This window comes from Streptopelia decaocto (assembly GCF_964273445.1).
Source record: "Streptopelia decaocto genome assembly, chromosome: 1".
Classification (NCBI taxonomy): domain Eukaryota; kingdom Metazoa; phylum Chordata; class Aves; order Columbiformes; family Columbidae; genus Streptopelia; species Streptopelia decaocto.
Genome location: NC_138663.1, coordinates 158,547,988 through 158,575,461, shown reverse-complemented (window position 1 = coordinate 158,575,461; position 27,474 = coordinate 158,547,988). Strand labels below are relative to the sequence as shown.

At 39.3% G+C, this 27,474-nt stretch overlaps 1 protein-coding gene across 3 annotated transcripts in view; it reads right to left on the bottom strand.

Moving 5' to 3' along the window:
* Positions 1 to 2,328: 2,328 nt before the first annotated feature.
* Positions 2,329 to 27,474, bottom strand: part of ABCC4 (ATP binding cassette subfamily C member 4 (PEL blood group)) — a 155,522-nt gene continuing 130,376 nt past the window's right edge. For all 3 annotated transcript variants that reach the window (XM_082076217.1, XM_082076216.1, XM_082076218.1), the window contains 3 exons: positions 26,380 to 26,485; positions 11,631 to 11,765; positions 2,329 to 6,764 (listed from right to left, as the gene is read on the bottom strand). In XM_082076217.1, the coding sequence (XP_081932343.1) occupies positions 6,657 to 6,764; positions 11,631 to 11,765; positions 26,380 to 26,485 (349 nt within the window). In that variant the 3' untranslated portion in view covers positions 2,329 to 6,656. The remainder of the gene's footprint in view (positions 6,765 to 11,630; positions 11,766 to 26,379; positions 26,486 to 27,474) is intronic.

Genomic DNA, 27,474 nt, shown 5'->3' with positions numbered 1-27,474 from the left:
TAATAAATCTGAGGCTGTGTTTCCCACCCAGCTCAGTTTAATGCCATAAGGTAATTATGGTCCTTTCCTGCAAAATACAGAGCTCCACGAAGCACATCAACTGGCATGAACATTAGCAAGATTTGCTTTCTTCAGGCTACTCTCAGGATAAACAACTCCTTCATTTGCTATCTGTGGTTGAACCAAAAGATACAAAGCTTACTGGAATTAAACAAAGGGAACTATTTGTCATTGCCCCCTAAGCCTTAATTTCCAATAGCAAGCCTCTAAAGCAAAAAAAAAAAAAGGAAAAAAAGAAATAAAAGAAAGCTGTAGCTCCATAATAAGCTTTGTGTGCCTACCATGATCCACCAGCCATATTTCAGGTATCAAATTCAGATGTTGGAGTCACCAGGTGGCACACATGCCTTTGGCTGCATCACAGTAGTTTAAACTGCATGCACTGGAAGCTCATTCTTTGGGTATAGTCTAAGCAGGAGCTTCAACTAATATTTCAGAGCTCTTCTGTTAAAAGATTTATTGATCAGAAGGAAAACCTTGGTCTATAGGGAGACTCACTGCCCATATGTTGTGCAAGGAGCAGCTGCAGCAGGAACAGCTGGGTACAAAGAGCATCCCATCCAAATCAGAGGTCCATGCGGTGGTGACAGCACTGAGGGCAACAGCATCCTTGGGGAGGCAGGAGGATCGTGTTTGCTTTTGTAGAGCTGCCCAGCAGCTAAAGCATGGTCCCTGCAAACAGCTGCAGTCTCAGCCACCACCGCCCAGCTGGGGCGGGAGTTCTGGTGTTTCTACTGACAATCGTTGAATAAAATGCACATATATTCCCTGGAACTGGGACCCGAACCTGGGATTTCCTTTGTCCCGGTGGAAACATAATCCACTCATGGTGAATATTCCTGAATATTACGCTTCGGTGATGCAGAAGACGGAAAGACCCGAGGGACTCAGGCTAATGAAAATGCAACCCCCGCCTCCATCCGAGTGTGTGCTCTAAAAACCCAGGAGAGAGACAAGAGCTCTGGTCCAGCTTTTAACTCAGCCACGTTTGAAGCAAGCAGGTATGATCCAAGCACCCTGCACTGAGCCCCTCCAATAACTCGGTGCAGGACATGCCCCAGCTTCCGAATGGACTGCCTCAACTGTCTTCTCCAGGTTATGATAATTTTGAGCATGTGCTGGATTTGTGGCTAAGAAGATCCACAGGGGATTCTGTATCTCAAAATGGGCGAGGCTACTGATTTCAGGCAATTTTGGGAGTTAAGTAGCGCCAAGGTGCAGACAATGGAAACCTGATTTCAGAGGTCAGCGTATGGCCCTGTGGTTTTGTACATGGATATTGCTCCAAATCCATGAACCAGCTTTTTACACCGAGTTTATGAAAACTGTGTTTGTTTTGTGGGTAAGTTCATAAAACATATTTGGCTTTGCTATTGATCAGCAGCCCTCTTTCAGGCAAACTAAAAAATCCACCTCACCTATTTTCTAAGAGGGAACTGTTGTATTAGCACAGGAGCACACGAATTTGGCAAGTGCATGCTCTGGGAGAGTACTGCACGTAGCACGAATGATTTTTGTGCTGTGAAAACCTAAGCCAAACTCACAGGTAAAGATCACTGCACGGTGGCTGCAAGGTAGACTTGTGGTAGAAACATGAGAAATTTTTAACACCTATTCCAGCATGATAAAAGGACAGATAACAATTCCTCTTGCATCAAGCCCTGGAAATTGCTGCACTGGGAGATTACTGACAAATGCACAATTTATCTTGTACTAAAAACTTGCATCGAAATAGTAGATTTAAGTGCTTGAGAGGGTTGGTAGACACGGGGAGAAACTTTGAGCAGTTTCCAGGAACGAGCAGATTTAGTGTCTTGTTAAATTAAGCAACAAACTCATCAGACAGAAGCACAGGATTGGGAGGTGACACCAGAATTTGGAGCTGTGCTGCTAAGCCACTTTACTTCTGTATCCATCAGACTTCCACATTTTGGCTGCCTAGTCCATTGAGCTTGCTGACTGCTTGGGGCAGAGACCGCAGCTGGGCAACTGCAGGGGTTCTTCCACAGCAATTTTTTCAAAAACTATTTGAATCACTTTTTAGCCCTTGCCATTGAAGCAAAAAAGCTTGATAATGTAATCTGAGAGATGTCAGACTGCAGATGACTGGTAAAAACAAGCTGGAATGTATTATTCTGTGTTGTACCTTTTCAACCCTGCGAGCCGGTGATGCCATGAAGATGTGTCTGGAGATTTCAGGCGCAACCTGGCTTAGCCCAGCACTTCTGCTTTCAACCACATTCGCAATGATGACAGACTGCTGCACGCTTCTGAGAAACGCCATTTATTGTATGACAGCAGTTGTCACATGAACGTCGACAAAAGAAATCATTCCACAGCAATAAAAAAAAAAAAATTGAATTATTACACAGATGCAAACAAAACAAAACACCAAAACCAAACAAAACCAGAGTTAAAATGAAAAAGCAGTGCGCTGTTATGCAATGTAAAACATACACAGAAAGCCATGTTCTTCTGCTAAAGTGTCAGATGTTCATCACCATCCCAGAAAATAAGTCGTTTCGATTTTTTTTCCTCTCCCCCTTGCCCTGCCCCAAGGAAAACTTAAAGTGAGATATTTCAAAGGGTCAGATTAACACAAAAGGCAACATTTTCAGGAGAATTTCTATGCTGTTGAAGTCTTTTGTCCCCTTCTGGTTCTTTCCGCTATCTTAAACAGGTATTGGGAAGCTCGAAAGAAACCACCAACATCACTTAACCAACCAGCATGACTGATGTTGGTCAGAAGGTCTTTTCCCTTCCAAAGGGCCGCACAGATGGCATCGCAGAAGACAATGTCTGGCGAATGAGCTTTGGTTCAGTTCACTAAAGAGAATTTTGCCTTTAAAATAAGCAAGAGATAACCTGTCCTTGAGAACTGTGTTGGTTTTGACTCTCCCAGTGGTCTTTTGAGGAGGGGTGGAGCAAAGCTAGACCAAAATGAATGTCTGAGGAACAATTCTTGGGATTAGAAGTAGAGGCCGTTCCTAGCCTGTCGCAGAAAACAACTGATGATTTTCCGTATTACTGTATAAAATTTTATTCATTAGAAATAAGACTATGGAATACTTTAAGGCACCTCATGGTGAAGAAGTATTTTAAAGGCTTGAATAACTCACTTCTTTTCCCAAGATCTCCAGGTAGGAATGTAGCTTACAGCAACCAGCACTGCTGCTTCCAAATAAAGCATGGACATTTTCAAAGTGGAAGTTTAGAAGTATTTGAACTTTTCTGTAAAAGGAAACATCAAACACCTTGCCCAAAAGGTAATTTGTCCATTTAACAGATCAAGACATTCACCAAAGGAAGGTCTTTCTCATACCTGATCTGAGTTCTGCCATTCCAGTATAGGGCACTTTTTTACTCAACTGAAATTAAACAGGTCAGTCAATCTTAACCAATAGTCACATAAACAAAGCAACTATCAACAACAAAACCAACAAAAGAATCTAAAAACCAATTTCCTGATTAAAATATTTCTGTTAAACTAAAAAGATCTAAACAATGTCAACGACAGACATAAATGACCTGTTATCCATTGTTCTACCTGCAATTTATGGTTTTCAAGTGTGATTTTGTAAAAAAATTTGTCTTCTCTCATATTGATATTTGATACCTACAGCTAGGAATGTCCTGCCAAAACACGTGAAGAAGCAGAATCAGCATTTTCAGAGATACCTGACATTTTTGTGCGCATTCAAAAAGCTACAGGGTCAAATTAATTCTGGCTTATAGACTGATAGCTGGATCTGTCAGGGTCTCATACCAGCGAGTCTGCAGCAGCCAGCGTTTTGCAGCTCTGCTCTGAAATGTAACTCACTGTAGACTCATTTAAGAACCAAAATGAACTAAAACTGTAATTATACCCTTGGTTTACACATGTGTATCTCCTTGGTTCTGGTAGAAAAAAATATAAATTCAAGGTATACAGCCAGAAGAACGTACTGTTCTCTTAAGAGTATTTAAAAGTCTCAGTGTATTATACATCATACTTACTATCTTGTAAGAACTAATGATTTAGAAATTAAAAGAATTCACTATTGTAAAACACAGTTAGACTCTGGGTATGTCCAAACTTCTCAATTAAAAAGGCAAACAAATGAGCTCAAGCATCAGACTCCATTAAGTGCCTACACTGTCTTACTGGTCAGCCCACCCTAGCTCTGTTTTCGGACCACTCCACCCATGTCTCTGCACGACAAAGCTTGAGTAGAGTTTGGACATGGCCCACACCGTGGATCCCTTTCAAAAAGGCAGTTACAGACAAGACCATGCAAGGCTGAACTTTCTTCATGCGACACAGTCCCCCAGCATTATCCCATGTGACTCTATGCACTCAAACACTTTTCTACATCTTCACATACCTCTGCAATACAAACACCACTGTACTGAGCTGCAGAATATCCTTATTTTCAGACAATTTGAAATGAAAAGGAAGGCACAACAAAACACACTAGATGATAACCATGTTCTAGGTCTGTAAGTGGACTGCATGAACCTGGAGAAGACCAAGGGCCAAGTGACACAGAAAAGTGGATATGCTGATGTGGTCTAAGGACTGTCCATAAGCACTGCTCACAATCTGTGTGACGTGGCTTTGGGGACAGGCAGCTGTCCCTGACCATGTACTGTTTAGCACCAGACGTAGCACAAGCCCCAGTCTGCACATCACTGCATGAAGTTCAGTCCCACTTATTTCCATGGGATTCCTTCTAGTGTAAGATGCTGCACACCACAGAAGTGTCAGAACCTGCCAAAAGTAAGCTAAGGACAAGAGCATCTTATTTTGTAGCTTCCTCCCAATGACAGAAGGGGACATTACCAACAAAACAAGAGGCTTGATGCTGTCTTTTACCTGCAGCCCAGCAGGAGAAGCTGGCTGGTGGCACTGCAGGTAGTACGAGGTCCTCCTCTCTCTCCTGGGACGCCACCGCAGGACAGCAAACCTCTGAGCCTCACTGCAGGGAAGATGCTGCAAAGGGGGAATGAGAATTCCTGCATGGGACAGAGTCCTTCTAGATGAGTCCTCATACTGCCTTTGACCTCAATCTACTTCTGGACAAGGGGAGAGTAAATTTGAATTGGTTATTTGCTGGTGGAACTTCTTGATATGAGAAACATTCATGTTTGCCTTATTTTTAGACCACTGGGTGAACATTTGTCTTACAAAGGTAACAGCAAGCATCAGCAGCATTTTTTTTCTCGAAAGCACAGTATTTGCCATGTCCTGAAGAGATCTGTTGCCCTTTAGTCTCTTCTGTGACCTTTAAAGAGTGAGATGAATAGATTTACTTTCCACTGGACCTCAGAGAGAAGGTATCTCCAGAAACATGAAAAAATCTGAAGCAGCACAGCACTTCCCCGATTTTTTGTCTTTTTTTTTAAAGCATAGGAATAGTGCCTTTGTGTTAAAGTGCTTTGCTGAATCAGGACATAAGTTATTCATACCGAACCTCTCACTACATTCTTCTCACTATCAGCAAGAACCACTTGAAACTACAGGTTGTACTTTCCTACCTATTCCAATAAGATGCCAACTTCAAACAGCTCAAGTTCAACGGAACCTCAATGCAAAACTTTAAATACACTAAGGTTAAATATTTTTAACATATATTTAATGAATTTGTTGTGTACCCTGCAGTTACAACTTTGGCTTGAAGGCACAAATATTAAGGCACAATAAATGCAAATAACGTATACATTTCAATGTGTTGTGTTGAAGATAACTTTGTACTACACAGTATTTAGGTATAATGACATGTCATTCAAACGTTTCCTCAAGTTATTTTAATACCTTTTTTCTTTGATAACCTGGATAAAAAAAAAGGAATGTATGTTAAATTATTTAAATATTTCTTCAGTGCAAATGTGGTAATTTTCTTCTAAAGTATAGAGGTTTTCTTCTACAGTATAGAAGACAGACTGATTTTTCAGCATTTGGATTTTAGCAAAATAAAACTAATATTTACATTCATCTTGAACAGCATTACTTGAATTATTTATCAAAAAAATAAGTATATAGTACTTTTTGCTATCAAAAAGAAAGAAGCATTTTTGGCTTGTTCTTTTTTCTACCAACCTGCATAGCTACTTATGACAGGCAGAAGGACGGCTGCATTAGACAACTAAGTTGCACACTACCGAATCTGCTGTTGAGACACAGCTGTCGTGCTGAAGTGACACTGAAAAAAAACCCTTTGGTTTTGCTTGTTCTCAAAACATTTCCAAAAAAGAAAAAGGATGCATTCCAATTTTTTTTTTTAATAGGCTCCAAATATGCACCCTAGACCTGTTAGGCGTCCTGCACCTGTTTAAATAAAAAGAGATTTCTACCACATAACTTCCAAATAAAAACTGAGTCTGCCTAATTTCCTTGGCAATACAAACATAATTAATTGGAAAGGAAAACATATTGCACTGAAATGAAAGAAAGGGGGACAGCAAAAAATTTTCTTCTCAGTATTAACTAGGAAGGACGTCCAGTGCAAAGAATCGCTCCCTCTCTTCCCAATCTCGTTGACACTTGCAAACCTTGTCACTGAGCTTAGATGATCTCGGCTTTACATTCGATGGAAAACAGTTACGGTTTTGAGGGGTCACAGTGCAGTTTCGGTTATGCATAATCCTGAGGAAGGGTCCAGGGAGGAATCTGTGGCAAGCTGGCCATTCTGAACCACTTCTGGGTAATTCTTACTGAAGTACACCTACAAAAAAGATCGGATTCCATGAGTAATTATGCAACAAACACCTTTTAATTTCAAACAAAACTTCTGGAGGTAAATACAGTAGAGATAAATACATGTCCTTAAGGAATCCCAACAGGAACTTCAGGTTAGTGGCACTCAGTAACTGTGTGTAACTGAAAAATTAGTAAAATTACTATATGATCTTACATTATAACAAAGTGTGAGAAAAATCCCACGCAACCTGTAGATCCAGTCAAATCTTGGTAATTCAGATAAACCGATATATTTTATCACGTTACATTAAACTGATAAGTAAAATCATTTTACCAGCTCAAAACATGAAGATAAATTAAAAACAGGATGACAAAGAAGCTGTGAAATCTTGCGTCTGCACAAGGGTTTCTCATTTTCACACATAAAATGAACACAATGGATTTGGATGTTAATATCAGGTTGTAATCCCTATATTTTACAAACTATGATTGACAACCATTGAAACTTCGAGGTATATGTATGAAATACCCCAGCGTTTAATTTGTGCTGCAGAGCAGTTATAGGGCCTATAGAAATGTGATCTCTGGATAGTGAACCACAATAATGAAAGAAGAAGCAAAAGCTTTAACAATGACTCAACCAAGCAACTTCTCTAAAATGTAAGATGATACCAAATAATAGGACAGTTCTTTGCCAAGCCTTTGAGTTCCTGAATTCTACCAATTTCTAGCTCAACTAGAAGAGATACAGGTTTCCCGATAAATGTATAATCAGAACATAAAGGAAATGAAATGCTGTCAAGTTTCACTGTTCCACAATCATCAGTTTTTAGTAGCTGTATCATATCTCTGTTCCTTGACAGATGCGCATAACAAAATGAAATAATGTCAAGACTTGTGTGCTCTTATCTGAAAATGTGTTCGGGCGAAAAAGGACTTCAAATGCAATTTTTTCAGAGAAGAATGTGAAAAGTTTTGTTTGAGTCTTTAAAAACAGAAAATGCGCTATCTTTCTGAAGCTGACACGTGTCACGAGTTAGGTCTCATAGTCAGATGGCTTTGACTGTGGCTTATGAAACATTTCTCCAATTTATATTTGAGAGTGTTGTCAACAAAGTTCAGTTTGTTTGATAATAATGTCCTTTTCGTATATATGAATACACGTATAAGATAAAAAAGAAATAGTAATTCTACAAAAACATTCCTGTAAGTACCGCTGTCGTCTTTTGTGCGCGCACCCGAATGCAGGATACATGCATCTTTACAAGTTTCAAAGAATATTTAGGCCTGATTTGGATCAACAAAAGAACTGGAAGCCCTGTTGAGAGGCATTCCTTGGTAACGGGCCACGATCGGATGCAATGGAGGGAAGTAAATCAGGCGCCTGCCTGCACACAGAGACCGCAGCCCCAGTTGTGCATTCCCACCCTGTTCCTGGTTTAAAACATAAAACTCTGGCGTACTTTTAATGCAGATTTTGAATGTGACTTTTTTCTTTTTTTTAATGGAAAGTTAATAGAAAATCTTGGCACATTACTGGAGACACAGTGAAATGGCAGCTGCTTTTCAACTGTCTCATTGCAATTCTTCCCCTGAGCCCAATCCCTCCAGATATTAAACACTCCAGTCTTTATACAAGTTTCTTCCACTGCCAACAGAGCTGCGACGTTTTTAAAAGTAATCACTGAGGTGAGATAACACCTAATATTTTAATATTTGCACATCTGTCATAGCTTTAAAATAAAATAATCCTTATTTTTCCCTCACAGTACTCAAACTGAGTTTCCCTCACAAACTGATTGACAGAAAATCAGCCCTACCCTGATGCCACCAAAGCTTGTGGAAAAGACTCTCTCAGTGCTGCCAAGAGCATGGAAAACACACCAACTTTTGTTTATTTCAATAACTGAGCACTTCTTTTCTCCTTTTTAACTCCTTGATGAATATTTCTCACTTTCTCATAGAATTTTCTCCTGAAAGTTTTGTGTGAACTGAGCAAAAATTAAAAAAACTGGCCTCAGGATGCCAAGCACAACTCTACTGCAGTCAGGCTCACCCGCTAGTTTATATATACACTCAGTAGTCTCCAATTCGAGCTGTGCCTGTCTTGGTTTTTGACATTTGCAGAAAAAAACGGGGACAGTGAGTGACCAAGGGAGACATTCAAACAGCAATGTTGGATCAATTCAGAAGCCTGAGCTAAGGTTACAGCAACAGCTCCGTCTTGCAATGCTTAGCTAAGATGCCCACAAGAATTTTTGAAAATTAGGTTTCTTCAAAGTTAGTCTTCCAATTTAAGGTGTGTAGTGCCTCTTCATTTGCACTTAAAGGATATATGTAGAATCCATACTGTTCCAGAAAACGTATTTAAAGTCTCACCTTACTTGAAAGAAGCTCTTGGTACATTTGTTCTGCGCAAGACTCAGGTCCAAAGTGCAATAAATCAAATAATCATTGCCAAAGCATGGCCACATTCCAAAGCATTTTACTTAGCAACCCACTGTAACGCCTTTTGAAAAGTATGTATATATGTCATGTTACCATTTCTTTTTATGTGCAGCATGCTGTTTTTCAACAACAGAAAAGAAGCTGTTCTTCATAAAAACAGTTCTTAGTAACCACAGTAGGAATGTACGAGACCAACAGCAATACATGTAACAGACTTACTAGTGTAAAAAGAAAAGCCATTGGAATCAGCTCTTGTGACTAAGCAACTTCTCTGAAACTAAGCATAAAGCACAAGGGACAGCAATAACGAAAACCTTGAATTAACATCCAAGTCCTTCAAACAGAAAGAACTGTAACTGTGCTTCTGGGTAGCTGCTGACTGGAGATACAGTCTCTCGATTCCCATATTTTTGGGCTGAGTGCGGATAAGCACCATGCTTTGCATTCTTGGCAGATGCTAAAGCTTGTATCTGCCTTCTAGCCTGGGAGTTAGCAAACTTTTTCATCAAACCACATTTCAGCAGAGACTGGTTCCTGGATCTCTTCCCTTCCTGTACAAAATCACATAACATTGATGTGGTAACTGCAGATGACTATACGGGCAAGCAACATCAGGCAATTATTACTTTTTTTTATATATTTTGAATTATCTTTGAATTCAATTGTGCAACTGGGGAGGGCTGTAGGGAAGGAAGAAAGGAGAGACAGCATGACATGGCTAAACCTCTACAGATGACAGCTGGACAGCCTCACCTCTTGCCTTTCCAAGGATCAAGCCTCCAGAAGCTGGCCTTCACTTTGCAAACACTGGCCATATGGATTTGAAGCTATCCTTTTAAACATCATTTATATAACCTCCAGATTGTCACACACATACCATAAAAAACATGGCTGACCCATTCCTTTCTAGTAATTAAATATAAGAAGTTACACAGTGGCAATGGAGAAGGACAGGACTTAATATATAGCCTAGTTAAGGACAACACTGTTTCCTCAGTTCTGTAATTAGTGCCACACATTAATTTATAGTGTACATACAGTGTACACTCTTAGCTACAGAGCCTCACTTGAAAAACTTTCTTATAAAAAGAGCTACCTTTCAGTAGCTCTAAAAAAATTCTAAGCATATGAATGGATAGAGAAACCTTTTCCATAACCTTCAAGAAGTCCAGTAAAATAGCCTCCAGACATGAGCACGCAGCCTTCAGGACAGCACGTTTTTTCTTTTCTTTTTTTTTTCCCCAGCTTGCTGGAAATGCTCCTGTTTTTACTGGGAAATAGCCAGGCACGTGCCATTTTGTTTCCTGTCTTTATGTGTTGCTTCCCGTCTACTGGTGTCCTGTTTCCCCAGGAAACAGTTTGGAGTTTGTGTCCCCCTAGTTCTGCTCCACACATCCAGCAGCTGGAGGAGTGGAAAGAATGGAATTTAGAGGTAAGACCTTTGCCTCTTGCCTTGAAAAGGCTCTCTCAGGTCGCTACATGACTAATATCAGTGCCTTGCTTGCATGCTGAAAGTAAAGTTACAGGTCTATAAAGCAAGTTGCTGCCAATCTGTGCGTGGCTGGTCTCAGCTGAAGCGGTACTGAAACTTCTTGGGCACTGGGAGAAATAAAACCTTGCTCTGGACATTTCACATGGTAAATTATCATTAAAAAAAAAAATCAAGCCAAAAGTTAGTCAAAATAAGTTCCTCAATCACAGGTCATTTTTTTATCTTCTTATCTCTGCTTCGGCTTTCCATCTCAAAAGTGGAGATGATATAGCCTCACCTCAGAGGCATATTATGAAAATTAATCCATTGATGTTTCGAAAACGCTTTGATTGCCAGAGGAACGCTCACAATTACATTAATAATTCTGTACTCAGAGTAGGATTTGAATAGTAAGCAGGGAACAAGGAGGCAACCAAACATTCAACAGCTGTTTCTTAATTGAGCCTTGCTCATCCTATGTGCAGAACAGAGTGAGGGTACAAGAAAAAAGTAAGAGAAAGCACAAAAGTAAGAATTCGATCACACCCTCCAGAGACCATAATACAATTCACAGGTACTGAACCTCAAACTAAAATTTGATGGGCCCTCTTAAAAACACAGAAATAACAGATAAATGCAGAACTCTGCAGCCCTAACATGTTTTTACTGCAAGTTTTTTCTAAGATCAATGCCCAGCACAGGTGAGTATGTCATATATTATTTACACTTACTGTTTTGTGTACATACAGAAGGATGCAAGAAATCCAAACAGTCTTTCTGCTCAGGGTATATAAATACACTTATCATTTGGAAGTCTGTGTATAACCCACTGAAAAAAAAGCACTGGCAATGATGGCTTTGCCTTGCAAAGCAGAGATTCTTTACTGGAAGGCTTAGTGTGACACTGAATATGCTAACTTAAGATAAACAAACTGCAGAGGCAAACTTAATTATCCCTTCTTCTACAATTACCCGTTTTGCTGTTTCAATCAGAGAAGCTGCTTCAGTCTTGCCCACTTGTTGCACCATTTTGTAAAACAAGCCGTCTTGTTCTTGGAGCAAAATGTACGGTTCACCATATTCTTTCAGTCTTCCTGCATCTAAAACCTGTTAAATCAGCAGAAACCAACATATTAACATAAAAAATTCAAAAACAAACGTAAGAGACTACAAGCAAGGGGGAACACAGGCACTTTAAGTGCTAAGATGAATTTTATATCTTGAAAATGAAATACATCTTCTTCAAAGTAGCATTGCATTTTTTCAGTTCATAGACCTGTTGTACAATTTTAGAGTGCCCTACAGCCATTCCACCTATAGGAATCCAATGCAAAGTTATGCAGAGTATGGAAATACAATGTTTGTGAAGCCAACAAAGCAGATTAGAAGATTCATTGTGTAAGAAAGAAACAAAGAGTCCTAAAATAGGCTCTGAAGTAAACAGCTGTGGGTAAAAACCACGCAATAACCACCACGACGGTTAAGGGAGAATAAGTAGGTCTTTTGGATTAGAGGAGGTGAAGATGTAATTAAAGAAAATGAGGGTGTTGCTGAAAAGATAAACAATTTCTTGCATCAGTTTTTGCCAACTACGTATTAGAAAGATACTTACTCTTAACCTATTCTTTCTGCATTAAAAAAGAATATGAGATGCCACAAGGGATATAGGTACCCAAAAGAGAGGAAGGGAGAAGGAAAAAAACAACAAAGAAATTTAAAAGGCATTAATTCAATAACCCACAGAGGATACATACAGCCAAACAGATCAGAAAAAAAAAAGAATAAGCTGATTGAACCTGTAAGAAAATATTCCCACACTAGTGACTCTATTTAAGGACTGCACGGTAGCAAACACAGCACTTACATATTTGAAAGCCTTATGGGATTCATTCAGGGACCTTACAGACCAGCATATACATTTTGAGATAAGGCAGCAATTTAGTAAAAATAATCATTAAAACACAAGTATAAGACACCCACATCACAGGTAGAATTTGTTGTCCACAGTTTTAGCAACAGTAAATTGTACCTCACAAATCTGATACAATTCTTAATGCACCAGGAGAAACCTGAAGGAGAAATGGTTTATATGGTTTTCCAGAAAGGTTTCTGGTGTAACTAAATAGCCGTGCTCCAAGGGACAAAAATTTTTCAAGAACCTGGACAGAAAACAGAGATCAGAAATAGAGAGGGCATTTTCCATTGTGGAAAACTGAACAGGTAGGAACTGGTGGGAACCACAATGTTCTGGCATATGCGGTAGCTACGTATGTGTTAGTCATCAGAAAAAGGAGATACCAGAAAAGTGACAAACCTGCAAATGACACAAAAATGTGCAGGTAAGTCTAGACCAGAGGAGATTCAGATACAGCTCGCTAACCTCAGAGAATGAGAAATACAATAGCAGGGAAGAGTCAATATTGACCAATGCAATGCACTCAAACACTTAACTGACTTATAAGTTAATGGTATTGACTCAAGAAAGATTTGGGTATCAGTCTACAAGTTCAGTACTTTAGTTCATGTGTAGGAGCAGTGAAGTTAAAAAAAAAAAAAGGATTTATGTGACAAAACAAAGTCATTCAGAAAATATTTTTGTTCTTCTATAAATAAAAAACTGAATACACATGGCATACTATTGAAAAAGATATTGCCACAACAGAGGGACTTCAAGGACCCCATAACCAATCCATAATTATGGTGTACACACTTGTAAGGGGAAAAAAATACATATATAAGATAAAAAACTGGAGCTGTTGATTTGAGGAAATAGATTATTATAATAAAAGGTATTATGAGGACTACTTCCAAAATAACTAAAATAGTTTGCAAACCGATGTTTGAAAGAAGAAACTCCAACGAGCTTGGAAGACAAATTCAAAGTCCTGCGAGGAAACTTTCAAATGTGCAATTTTTTGCCCATGCAAATCCGAACAGCAAAACACCCTGATAAGCCAGAGCTGGGCAGGTCCCCAGTGCTCATGGAAAAACTTTTAAATATCAGTAATATTGCATGGCACAATATACAGTCATTTAATACAGAAGAGATGCAGTATTTCACCTGTGTTAGAGAAGTCTACTTGCACGCATTGATTTTTTAGTATATTTAGTCCTATGCCATTTAATTTGAATATTTAAGGATAAATTAGAAATATAACCACCATCTGTGACATACTGTACTACGTAAAAGTTAAGGACAGCTTCCTTAAAAATACAATGGTAATATATCATATAGCGTTCAGCATAATAATTAAATTGGGGTGTCCCTGCAGAGGACATCTCTGGTGCCTTGATAATTGCAGGTTTTTTCAGCTGAGCACCAGCTTATCCAACCAGTCCTTAAGAAAGAAAACAAAAAGCATCTTCATTAATGTGTCTCTCACAAGTAAAGAACGACAACAGAAAAGCAGAGGGGTTTTTTTTTAAATGTATATTACAGCAGTATTCAAATTTTAACATTAATTTTGCAAATTTCTGAAACAATCATAAACACGGACAATTTTCCTCCTTTAGAGAACCTGGGAGGGGAAAACGAAAATATTTATTCTTCCTTGACAAATTTTAAACAGTCAAGTCCAGAAGATGAACAGATAGTGTGTCCAGAGCGATATGCGTGTCTAGAAAAATTCCATTCACGTTTTAAACAAGTCACTAATCTGTTCATATCCTTTTCTTGAGGAATAAAACCAAACTTATGTTATCAAAATAGACAGAATAAACACAGGGAAAACAAGTTGTGTTGCTTTTTAAAAAAATCTGAAATAAAAAAAAAAAGTTAAACGAACAGACAATGTCATTCTTATAAGTCAGGAATACTCTACAAACCCTATTCACCAAGGAAAACCAGTGTTTCTAATAACAGCTGTCATCTACAAGACAATGGAGAGAATTTAAGCTGATTTACCTGGTAGTTATGTATTTATACACTTAGAAAAAAGCCCTTAGACAAAGAGATAGGTTCTCTTCTTTGAAGAAATACGTGCTGATCAAATTTAAATAAATAAATAGGTACTTTGGCTAAGGCTTTGCATACTCTTACTCACTGACTCCAAGCCAAATTAAAATCATTAGGACTTCAAAAAGCCAGCCAATCATTCAGGAAAGGTGGAATCTGGTGTTTACCAGCCACATATTTTCTGATCAACCTCTGTGCAACTCTTATCACCCCACAATACGACCAAATCAAACTCAGATGCGTTCCAAGGCCGTCGTACCAGTGGAACTTGATACAGAAAAGCCAGAGAAGCTTCCAGCTGGTGAAATCAGATCGGCACCGTCATTGTGGAAGAGACACAGGCAGGAGCACAGGACTCTGAATCAGCCTCAGATTTCATTGTAGACTTTAATGTAGATTTTGAGAGAGAGGTATTTTGGAGGAAACATTCAACTTTTCAGCTCTTTGATCTGACCTTTTGTAAAATACACCAAATAAAGCCCCACAATCATTCTGTGGGAGTTAATTGCCTGAGAAATACTTCGACACCTCTGAGAAAAATAAAACAAGCACAGAAAGCTATATAAACCCAAAGCAGCCACACATAAACCAGGGCCAGATCCTCCACCGGCTTGCACTGGCAGCCTCTTTTACCTTGCCTGCACTGTTCTTGCCTTTGTAGTCAGATCTGTGTGACTTCAACAGGATTTTCTCAAGGGGAAGAGTAACTCCAACAGCACCAAATTTACAAAAATTGGCTCTTAGTGATCATGCAAAAGAGCACACAGAAAAATTCTTATTCAACGGAATTCATTCACCTCCTTGTGTAAGGTGAAACTGCTCTTTACTCACAGCTATCCAAACTACCCTTACTCAAGCAACACTACTCAGACATTTTATGTTCAAACAGGGCTTAAATGCTGGATTCTCCTTGAGTAAAATCCTCTCGAGCAAATCTAATTCCACTCCATCTAATGTTTCATCCTGATTGAATAGTTTGGGGCAGCGACTGCTCGTCCTGGTTGTGACATTTTCACGTTGGGTAGAAGGCAACATAGTTTTGAGCCGCACTTTGTTTGACATGGAGGCACAGAATGACACAAAAGGAGTGGGATTTAAAACGTGGCAGGGAAGGGGCAGAGAAACAGAAAAGAAAGTTTTGAATTTGAATGACCTGCAAAGGCAAACATGGAAACACAGTATTAGCCATTTTAATGTGTTGTTTATATTAACTCTAGGTAGCACAGAAGGCCTATTTGCCTGTGCCACAAAAATGTTGCTGAACTAAATTTGTTTAAGATTCGGAAATTACAAAATATTTGTCCATTTTTGTCTCATCTGTACCTTGCCAGTATATCCACCTCCACTCTGCCTAGGTCTCACCTCTAAAAAACCACGAAACTTTGCAGTATTTCCATTCCATAGCCTCACAGTTTAATGTATTGACCATGACAAAAAAACAGGGAAGACATAAGGAAAACAAAAAACAGTGAAAAAGAAAGCAGGGATCCATTTCACAAAGAGAGAAATGAGACAATGAGTGATGAGGATACTACATCCAGAGAGTCCAGATGCCAGCAGAGACCTGGGCAGCAGAACCAGGACAGCACCTTTTCTCCTCAGTGACTCCTGCAAACTTATTGATATTGTTCTGTTGCATAGGACTTTGGAAAAGCATAGATTCTTTTTGGAAGTGAATTTAAAATCTTCTTTGTGGATTACTGTAAGTAAGAGAAGTGTCAATAGCCAAAGAAAGGACACAGATTCTTAAAGATGCTGTAACAAATACCATATATTTATGGCTATCCATAGACACAAAAAAGAAAGTTCTAAATCCTGCTTTTTCTAACTTTCAGCAACCAAAGCAGACAAACCAAGAGAACAATAGTTATAAAACATTCTGAGAAAAAAAAACAGTCCAAGGTTGGAAGTGCTCAGCAACAGAGGAGGGGGGCATGGGAATTTATTTCAATTATTATTGAGGAATGACTACTATTCCTATTCACGTTCATCTTCACCATAAAGCCAGAGGGAAAATGGGACATTTAAGAGCTGATCATAAATGTTTTTATTTCCTATTCAAAAGGAATATAATTCAAACAAATTATCTCCTAGGGAATACATCTGATTTAATTTAGACTTGGAGAAGACATCACCAAACAACAAAATTATTATTAAAGTTCAAAACTCCGCTAGGAGTACAACTTTGAACAATGTTTTCCTCAGAGAGCATACATCAAGATGATCTTCAATAAAGTCCTGGGAAGAGGAGAATATTCAGGAGATGCTTCTGGTTACATCATATTATAAGAAATATATTTACCAAAGACAATACAGAGCTTTGTGGGAAACAGTCTACAGCCTGTGCTCCAGTTGGTATTAAGTTCAGATGCATGTTCTGTCCCTCCGTCTCACGGTTTGTCAAAACAGATCACAAACACGTACATACTTCTCTGAAGAACCATTTAGAAATAACACAATATCTAAATGGGTTTATGGACATTGAAGAACACTGAGACGGCTGCAAAGATGACTCAGAAAACATGATAAAGTTTTGTTTTTTCTTTTTAAGGTTTAATCTAAGCATTCCCCAACCTCTTTCAGGGCTCCTGTACAAATTATCAGCAACCCCAGACAAATCTGGTGTCAAGTAATGTACATTTCATACACCATATGTACAAACAAAGCAGAGCACACTTGGGCATTTACCTTCTTATAATCCGAATTATTCTTTTCAGACTTCCCAAATATTTCACCTCAGCAGAGCTTAAATTTGCTGTAACAGCGTCAAATCTGCCACTGGGGTTTGACATGTGCCCCCTGCCCACCTTCCCCGCTTCACAGAAAAGGCAACTTCTGACACCTTGTTCTGTAACCAGAAACAGTGGATTTTTCTAAACTGAAATTATTCTTGTGTTATAACCTAGGGAAAATTGAGCATGCAGTGCTGGCTGGTAAATTGTTCCACCTAGGAGTTACCTTTACTTTTCTTGCAGAGGCTTAAAAATCTTTTTCTCCATCTGACAGCATGCCACTGTAAGCTGGCTGGAATGTTGTGGTGAAAAAAGTATCAATTATGTATGTAGTAATGAGTCTTATTCTACTGATAATCATTTGATATTAACTCCTTCTGTCTCTTGACAGGGGAAAGGAGACTGTTAACCAGTCACTGCAGATGTTTCTTGTATTGTTCAGCCTCCTCACCTCAAAATATCTGATACACCACTGCAAGTTTAACCTTTCCCTTCGAGGTTATGAAGGGACCTCACGCCAGTTCTTACCAGCAGCTGTACACGCTGACAAAATTATTCTTTGGTCAATCAGTAATGACTGTTTCCATCACTGCGAAGCCACACTTCTCAACTGGGATTGCAGAATGGCTCAAACGTGGCCCTTAAGTGATAGAAGGCATACTTCAGCTTCAGAAATTCCACTCTTTAATAAGGTTTTCGAGGGTCTTAAGAAGTTAGATAAGCTACTAGATATTATACTTTTCAAGAAGTTAAGGAATACAGTTACAGATGACTGGGCATGTCTCTTGGTTTTATCAGTTTCTGATGACAATGAACTTGTGGCTCAGCTGCCGTGCACGCAGTTTTACCTTATCAGAAACTCTCTGCTCAAACCATCAGCCACCAGCATCTGCCCTGCTAATTTGCTTTTAAACAGTAATGCAGTATTTTTGAGGGAGCGAAAAACACATTCTCTAAGATGCATATTTCCAGTAGGGTCTGGATTCCATACCATTGTCTTTAAAGAAACATTATCTGGCCATCCTGTCCTTACACTTATGGAACCACATTCACACACAACTGCCTGATAGAATGAGAGATCAAGGTTCATCAAACATTGGCTTCGCTTCCTGCAGTAATTCAAATCCAGTTCTTCATTTGAATGCTCCCAGCTGAAGTACTGCCTCAATAATTAGTTGTTTTATTTAGGCAAAAGAAGAATCTTGTTGGACAGCCCTCTTGAAATTGGAAGCAGCTTTTAAGAACTCAAAGATGCCAACATATTGGAGAGGTGTGGCTTAAAACTGGCAGAGAGAATCAACAATCCCAGTATCTTTTCAAGCTCATTGGGATTTTGACTCATTTTAGAGACAGCTGTGCCAGGTGTGATATTTACAACTGTTAGAGATGCTTTACTTCAGCTGACAACACTTGCTCTGATACATGACCATGGCACATAGCTCAGTATTTTACACAAAACTTACCCTAAAATTCAGTATCTTCTCTTAATGGTAAAGATACATAAATTACTTAGCTTTGAAAATGTGTTCACTGCTGCTATTTGTTGAACTCCGTTATTAAATCCCAAGAAAGAACATGGAAGGATCTGGTTTTCCCTTATGGTTTGCTTAAATACCAACCCAGTTTCAGAAGATCTGAGAACCGTGAAAATTGCCTTTGTTCACATTAAAACCAAACCGATAATTTCTGAAAAATCACTTGCTAAATGCTCAGCTCTTCCAGAAACTCTGCAAGTCCTGAGTTACCAAATGAAAGGAGAAACCTAATGGTTCCCAGGCCCTTTGGTATCCATCAGCTGTTCAGATGGGCTCCAACACAGCCAAAGGCCAAGTAGGTAGGTTGGTATCAGTCACACCCAGCGTCTGGTGGAACTGCTTCGACAGTCCAAAGAGTGGCCCTGAAATATTTCATCAGCCCTTATAATTTAGTGTTGAGATCCCTCCTAAATTTTCACATGTGATTTTTTGGATCCTGAAAATCTCAACATTCAGACAACCTTAGAGATATCCAGTCACCTTACAGAACACATGGACACAAGTGATGTTTTTGCTGTGTACATACTAATACTGATATTCAGATATCCTCAGACCAAGTACTATTTTACCTCCCTTCTGGCAAGGCATCTCAGCTGTCACCATTAACTTCAATGTTATGCTCCAGGCAGGTCCCCTTCTGTGACTATCCTTCATATTCCAACCTTCACATGGCTTTACTAAAGAGACTTTTGTCCCACAGCGCAGTCAGGATTTTTCTCAGGTTGAATAAAAAAAAAATAAACTTAATTCTAATATTACCTAGTCTATATTCCCAAGACAGAAGCTTTGTCAAAAAATGAGTTTTATTAGTGATTGTTCCATTTGAATAATGACAGTAGGTGCACAAATACGAATACAGCAACTTTAGCTTGGATTAATGGATTGAGATCAACAAGGTACTTTAAGGTTTCTAGGAGGAATTAGGTGCCCAGGTATCTTTGGAGACCCGATTCCTAGTTTTGAAAATTTGATGCTCATTCAAGCTTCTATAATCCATTGAGCATCCTATTCTTTTAACAGAATAGACTTCAATAGCACAAGTATAAAATGCTATAATATTTCACCATTCTCAGGATGGGCTAATATAAGGTCCAAATGCCCTTCAGCACTGTGCTACAGAACAAAAAAATACCAGTTTTACACCCTTGCAGTTCTCCTACTTTAGAGTTTGGAAGGACTGAAAAACAACTCTGAATGCACCCCAAACTAATTCTACTTTTCAGAAAGTTTCATGTTTTACCATCCCAGGCTCCAGGAAAATCTATAGTCTTGCCAGTTGACCTGTCTTAAACATTTTATGCACTTGAGTGGGCCTGTATCTGACAGCAGGGAGCACTCTGTTCAAAAAAAAACAGTCCTACAAGATGAGGGAGAAAACACTAAAGGCAACACGCACAGTTTTCATTAAGAACTGTCTTACAGCTAGGACTGCACATTTCTGTATCTTGTGACTTACATAATCCTCCCTAAAGAAAACATCTAAGATTTGCCGTAAAACACATCAACTTTCCAGTGGTGATATTTAACTAAGTGGCAAAAGAACCATCAAAAGAAGAGCCAACAGACCACAGCACTTATGGTTTTAACTCACTATTACTAACTTCAGTGTACAACCACTACCTTCGTATGTTCTGCACACCTCCATCTGGAGCTGGGCCACTGCAGCAGAAGCTCATGTGAAGGCATTGGTAGGGCAGCTGGGGCTCCTTCAAGAGCTCTGCTCCTCATGGGGCTGCAGATTCACACCCCCTCATGCTCATTCTCCCTCTAGCTCCATCACTGTTGCATTTGTGGCAGCACAGTGCTTCAAAAGAAAGGGTGGAGACTGGCCTTGCCCTCCCTGCTCTGAGTAGGGCATCCTCCTGGGAACAGGGAGCATTGCGTCCAGACCTCCTCAGAAAGAGGACAATATAGAACACAGATTTCTGCACTTCTTGGAAGAACGCCCCATCCCCATGCTAAGGAAAGGCAGCGTTGCCATCTCTATTGTGTTCATTTAGGTGTCTATTGACATCACTGCCTCATCTCCAACTGGATGGATGAATACTAACGTGCAATACTGGCTCAGATACCAGAACTCCAGAGAGAGACAAGTGCTCAGACCTTGTCCACTGCACAGTATTTTCCATCTAGCTGCAGGTGACTCTCCTTTCACCATACAAACTGCCTGGATCTCTTTCCAGAGTCCCCCCTTTACTTTCAAGATGTTTATACCTACTCTTGCCGGACTGATCACCCTGCTGAGGTTAGATGTCTACAGCACATGAAACACGGTGCCTGATGTACGAGGCTCAGATGTTCCACCACGGTAAACGTAACGTAACATCAGAAAAATAGGAACAACGGAACAAGGGGGGGTTACCGGAAAGACGTGGGAAGTAATTTTCTGTTGACCAAAACAACAACTCAAGTCTGGCTGTGAAGTAGATTGTATTGTTACCCTGAATACTAGTCACTTCAGAATGTAACCACAACAGGTTTTCCCATAAATAAATCAAATCTCTTCCCATGATTCTCTTAATCAAAAACTTCCTATTTGAATGACAGTTTTTAATTACTAGATCAAGTTCTGCTTGCATAAAGAGTTTCCATTTCAAAGAAATATTGCACTGATATGAAAAGTCTCTGTGGAGAAACATCCTTGTCATTGGAAAATGCACAAGTTTCGACTACTCTGTGGCTTTCCTACGGAGAGACCACAACACAGCATATAGAGCAAATAAATGCATCGGGCTCTTGCCAGATGCATATACTTAGTTTGCAACTGATCTACTATGTTCCTGGGTGAGCCTGGATTTCTGTTTGCTTCTGTTTCCCCCTCTGAAAAAACACAGTTTCTATTAATAAAAAGTATTTCTCAACCTGGACAAGGAAGTAGAGAGGAGGAGGAGGCGGTGATAGGGACTTCATGAGATACCACTGGATGTCTTGGGAGTGGTGCCTCCCGGCTGCCCTGGGCTGCTCCTGGCTGAGTTTTTGGTGAGCTGCAGATGCAATTTAGGTAAAAACCCCTCACCCTGTAAGGTCAGAACAGGAGAAGGAAGCAGCTGTTGTGGCGGTGGGGAAAGCTCCATGGAATGAGAAGCCAGTGAAGCAAACCTGAGCTGAGCTTCTGCTGGGTTACTCCATCACAGAAGAGGCGACTGCAGCAGTTACCCCATCCTGCCCCTTCTGCCAGGGAAGGGGGTGCCCACCTGTGCCAAAGAACTAAAATGGGTACTGCCGGCACCTGATGGGAGGATTAACAACCTTGGTTCTCAAACTAATGAAGAAGGAATGAGAAAATGTCCTATGAGACTCTGGAGCAGCACAGAGGGAGGGAAATAGAAATAAAAAAGAGTTTGAAAACCGCTGGATTATAATTTTATGGTAGTATTATTCGATGGCCTGACTTAACAAGTCTTTCCAACTTTGGTTCCAAAGATTGTATGGATACTCCCCTATCTCACCCAGGTGTTTGAAGTTTAATTAATTAATGTTTGTAAAGAGCGTTACAATTTCCAGATGAAAGGTCCTATGCAAGTGCAATGTAGTATTACTCATTGAGGTGATTGGGTTAGAGAGTATCACGTTACACAATACAGCTCTTCCCTCAATGATTTTAAGCGTTTGAAGTTCTGATAAAATGTATTTATCACTAAGATAGACATAATGGAAATACTCGTAAGGCGTGACCTGGATTATGAAACCAGAGGTATGGTTTTGGGAACGGAACAAACGAGAATTAAAACAACTCCTGAGGCCAGATTTGTATAAAATGTATTCTCCTCTTCCTTTTTTTTCCTCTTCCAGTAGGCTTTTCTTCTCCTCTAAAATAGAACCGGTTATTATGATGGGTGTGAGCAGACATGCAACAGTTCACGTTCAGTTCCTATTTCCATACTCATCCAACTTGACATTTTCTCAGGACTTTCTCAAAATTATTTTCTGTCCTTTTTTTTTTTCTTATATCTCTTTTTAAAATGTTTAGATTAACCCTAAAGATGAACATTTTCTTTTTGGAAAGTTCTGCTTTCACTGGCAATTAAGTGGAATTAAATCAAAAGCTTGTGGACAACGTCAAAATGGAGATTGCAGTCAATATGCTCAAGACATTCAAAGCTATTTAGATCAAGATAGGCTAAAGACTAGATCAGCATTAAGTTCATGACATTCAACAATGACAGATGCAAAGTCTTGAATATGGAATGGAATAATTCTCTGCATCAATACTAGCTGAGGAGTAACTTGCCTGGGCATCAGCTGTGCTGAAAAGGAGGTGGGGTCAAGCAGCATGTGCCATGGGTATCAACAGGAGCACAGAGCAAGGGAACTGCTTTACCCAGCACTCATCAGATCAGATCTGGAATCTGGGGACCAGTTTTGACCCCCTCAGTACAAGAAAGATGAGGGTAAACTGAAGTGAGTTCAAAACAGAGCCACCAAGGTGGTCAGTGGGCTGGAGTACTTGACCTATGAGAGGCTGACAGAGCAGGGCTTGTTCACCCTGGAGAACAGACGGCTTCAGAGAACTTCACAGCAATCTTCCCATATCGACAAGGAATTTACTGACAAGACAGAAGCAGGAGCTGTAGTGAGACGTACGTGCTATAAACTGAAGGGAGGCTTCAACTGGAAACAGGGAAAATAAGATTTCAAGGCATATAATTAAGCATTGGTGCAGGATGCCCAGAGAGATTGTGGAATGCCTATCTTTCAAGGTTTTCAAGACCCAGTTGGATAAATCCCTGAGCAACCTGATCTGGAATTAGTGCTGTCCTGTTCTGAGCAGGAGGTTAGACTAGAGACCTCCCGAGGTTCCTTCCAATCTGAATGATTCAATAGGATGGGAGGGAAACCCCAGTTTATGTTTAGGTTATGTATACTTGTTCAAGAACAGGCTTGGACTTTTGTGATCAAGAGAGTTGAACACGTTTGCTCAAAATTTCGCTGAAAAATAACTTTACTCATTATTTATCAAAAAATAATTGTTAATATTCCAACTTCCAGGTTCCATCTTTGTTCTTCTCTCATTTTTAACAAACTTACCATGATAACAAACAACAGAGATTTGGGATGGCTCATAAATGAAGGTACTACTGAATCTAGAGATCTCAGTTAAAGCAGAAACAAAACCAGGATTTTTAATAATACCAGGTGATGGAAGAACAATGCACTTCCGTTTGTGCATTTTTACTCTTAAAAAAGGATCTGCATCAAGTTAAATTTGTAAATTACTAAACACACTATTGGCTCACCAAATTTTAACATAAACTGAAAGCTTTCTTTAGCTGAGCCTTCTCAATTTTTGTGATATTTAAGTAAATGATTAATTTTCAATGAACGCCAGTTTAATTTTTAATGGCACTCATTAATAGTTAGTTTTCTAGTGGGACATTATTTTTCCTTGCATTTTTAACACACATTTTTCTTACTCTTCCAAAAGTCTGCTGTATTCCCACCAGGAGTTACATGCCTGAGTAAACCAAGTAATTAAAAGTGTAACAAAAGCACACCTGCCATAACTCTGATCATTCTAAATACACGATCATACTTCTGATTTGTCCAGAAACAGAATCAATAACTGAATAAGGATGTCAAGAAAACTGGGGGTCACATGTCAGTAGCCTCCTTTTTTCTGCCCTATGGTTCTCACCCTCCTCTCTCCCCCCAGAACATTGTAGAAATCTGTAAGAAGATCAAAATGGAGCAATGTAAAAAGAAAAAAAATATTTAAGAGTTACTAATGACTGTGGACTCAAATGCACACATTCTGGCAAATCTGTTCCTTAATGCTCTAAAGAGGTCAAAGACATTCATAAATACTATATTAGACAATGTATGAACATAAATGGACTTCTAGGAAACTAGAAATCTTAACAGTGGCTAAACTGAAACAACCTAAGGTTAAGAATAATGTACAGACTCCAAAGAATGCAATAGAGTAACTATACAGTTGGTAATAATACTGAGCAGTTTGGTGAGAAGGGTGATTTCTGTGCTTTTTTTCAATGATTTCTGGCAAAAAAGTATAAAAAATAATCCATCTATTTTTCATTACAACTGTATACTAAAGGCAAAAGTAAGAAAACATCTTCGTGGAAAGAGCATTCTGTGCATAACATGTTAATGGTAGTTAATGAATCAAAACCCACAGAAATCCCTTTGGACAGCTAACAAACACACACAGCTATTAATTAGGTCATAGTTGTTTCCTCACAAATCTTTTGTTCACTTTAGTTGTAGAAAACACCAACATATCCATTAGACCTGTGGGGAGGTATTCACCAGTGAAGAAAATATTTATTTATTATATGTTAAATGCTTGCAATTATATGACTACTTATTGTAGTTCTGCTGGTTTCTATCTTCGTAAGTAAACTATAATCACTCAGTTCGCAATCTGCTTCATTCTACTCCTCAGTACACTGCTGACCTCAGTAGATCCAATTGGTTCATTTTGTGTACTTCAGGTAACCATTTTAACTCAATCACAGATTTTAAAACATTGATGGAATTAACATGCTTCATTTTCACAAAAAAAAAAAAGTTGCAGAAATTATTATTTTAAGGTTACCACTGAGAAGTGAAGGTTAATTTCTGCTTGAAGCCCAGTTAAATTTGAGTTACATTCAGGAACATGGTTTGCCCACTACGTCAATTACTGTGAAGAAAATCCTTGCAAAGGGCTCCTGTCTGTACTGCAGAAAACTGCAAAACTGCCAGCTGCACATCATTTCAAGGATACAAACCAGCCTGATTTCCTGAGAGCCTGGGGAAGACCATTGCCTTTATGAAAATAATCAGCAAGTATTTCCTAATTTCTGTGCGTGTGCAATGCACCGTGCGGCAGACAAGATGGCAGAGAGGGTATTTCACAGTGGCAGAGTATATATCACTGCTCTGTTGGGAACCAAGATGGCAGAGGTTGCTAGATTGGTAGTGCTTCATCTTTTCTGTCTGAACCTCGCTTTAGAAAGTTGACCGTGTTCATCACCTCACCAGTCTAGCTCCACTTCTCCCACCACCACCCTTGCCCCAAGGCAGCTGCTGCATCCTTAAACCTCTGTGTGTCCTGCCCCAGAACCTCCACCACTTCCTCCTCACACATCCCACACCACGAACTATTGCTGCTGCCTCCCTCAGCCCACCAACACTGAATTAATAGACCTGACCGAATTCAGCTGACTCCATCCGGAGCCTCTTGGGTGTGCCTTGACAAGCTCCTACTGCTGGCAGAATTTATTTGCTCAGGTCTGCTGCTGTGCCTCACCTGCAATGGGTTTGTGCCTCGCAGGTTGGAAACCACAGGGCCAGACAATGTAAGAAGTCTTTTCAGGTCATCACTTCTACAGTTTTATGAGTTGTCAACCACAGTAACTAGGATAACTAGGGTAAGTCTAAAGTACAACTTAAACCTCTGCCCACTGTTAGATGAAAATTAAGATGAAGGAGCCAATAACATTATTCTTCTTCAGAAAAAAAAAAAAAAGGGAATTTTAAGCAGTTAATTGTCTTACCATAATCCTGTCACTGTCAATAATGGTGTTCAAGCGATGTGCAATCGTCAGCACTGTGCAGTGAGCAAACTTTTCACGGATCGTCTTTTGAATGAACTCATCTGTTCTGAAACACAGCAAGAGCAATACAGACAAAAATGAGATGTTTGCATGGATAACTGAATGGTAGGTATGTTTCATGACTTCACCAAACACTATTGTATAGTGGGAAATACACTTATGAAGTCATAACAGCGCTTCTTCCTTTTGTCATACTACATAACTTGGAGGAATATCAAGAAACATACTCCAGAATTTATCCTGTAATACTTAGGAAGGAAAGAATTTCTTCTTGCAAGCAGAACCATAGGTTTTATTTCAGGGGACTGATTTCTCAGGCTTTGCCTACAGAAACGGGAACATACTATAGAATCAGATATTCCTACAGATTTCTACACCAAAAAAGTCACTGTTGTTTTAAGCTTTAGTTTGTGCAAGAAGTGAAGTTTGTGAAAGTAAATATCCTTCATTGCAAATCAACCGAAGAATGAACAAGAGACAGCCTATAACTAAAGTTCTTGATTTCAAAAGCAAAAGGGGATCTGAAAAAGGACGTGGTTAACTCAAGAACTTGAAAACAGAAAAAAAGAAAATTAGGCTTATTTCGTAAATCAAGAGTGTTAACTGGAACACACAACCCAAAAAAAGGGATAAAAGCTTTCAACTTAAGAGCCTCAACCTATTATATGAATTAACCACTTTAGAAAAGGATATCAGGAAGACACGTAAGACTTGTAAAAAATGAATACATCACTTTAACCCTGTATTTCAGTGTCTAACTGTCACAAATCAAGCTGAGAACCCTGAAAAGGAAACAAAATTATACCAGAAGATACATAAGACACAAAAATGTTTTTTTAGTTGTATAAACAAGCATTAACGCAAAAGAGGCGCAACACTCATAAAACTGGAAATTATTCAAGTAACTAACTCTACAGGAGAAGGAAGCACTGACACCACCTAACTTAAAGCATAGGAGTCAGGCTTAAATGTGGAAATCTATATAGTCCTTAGTCCATGGAAGGGGAAAGGCGTGGCTGGAAGGTGAACCACAGC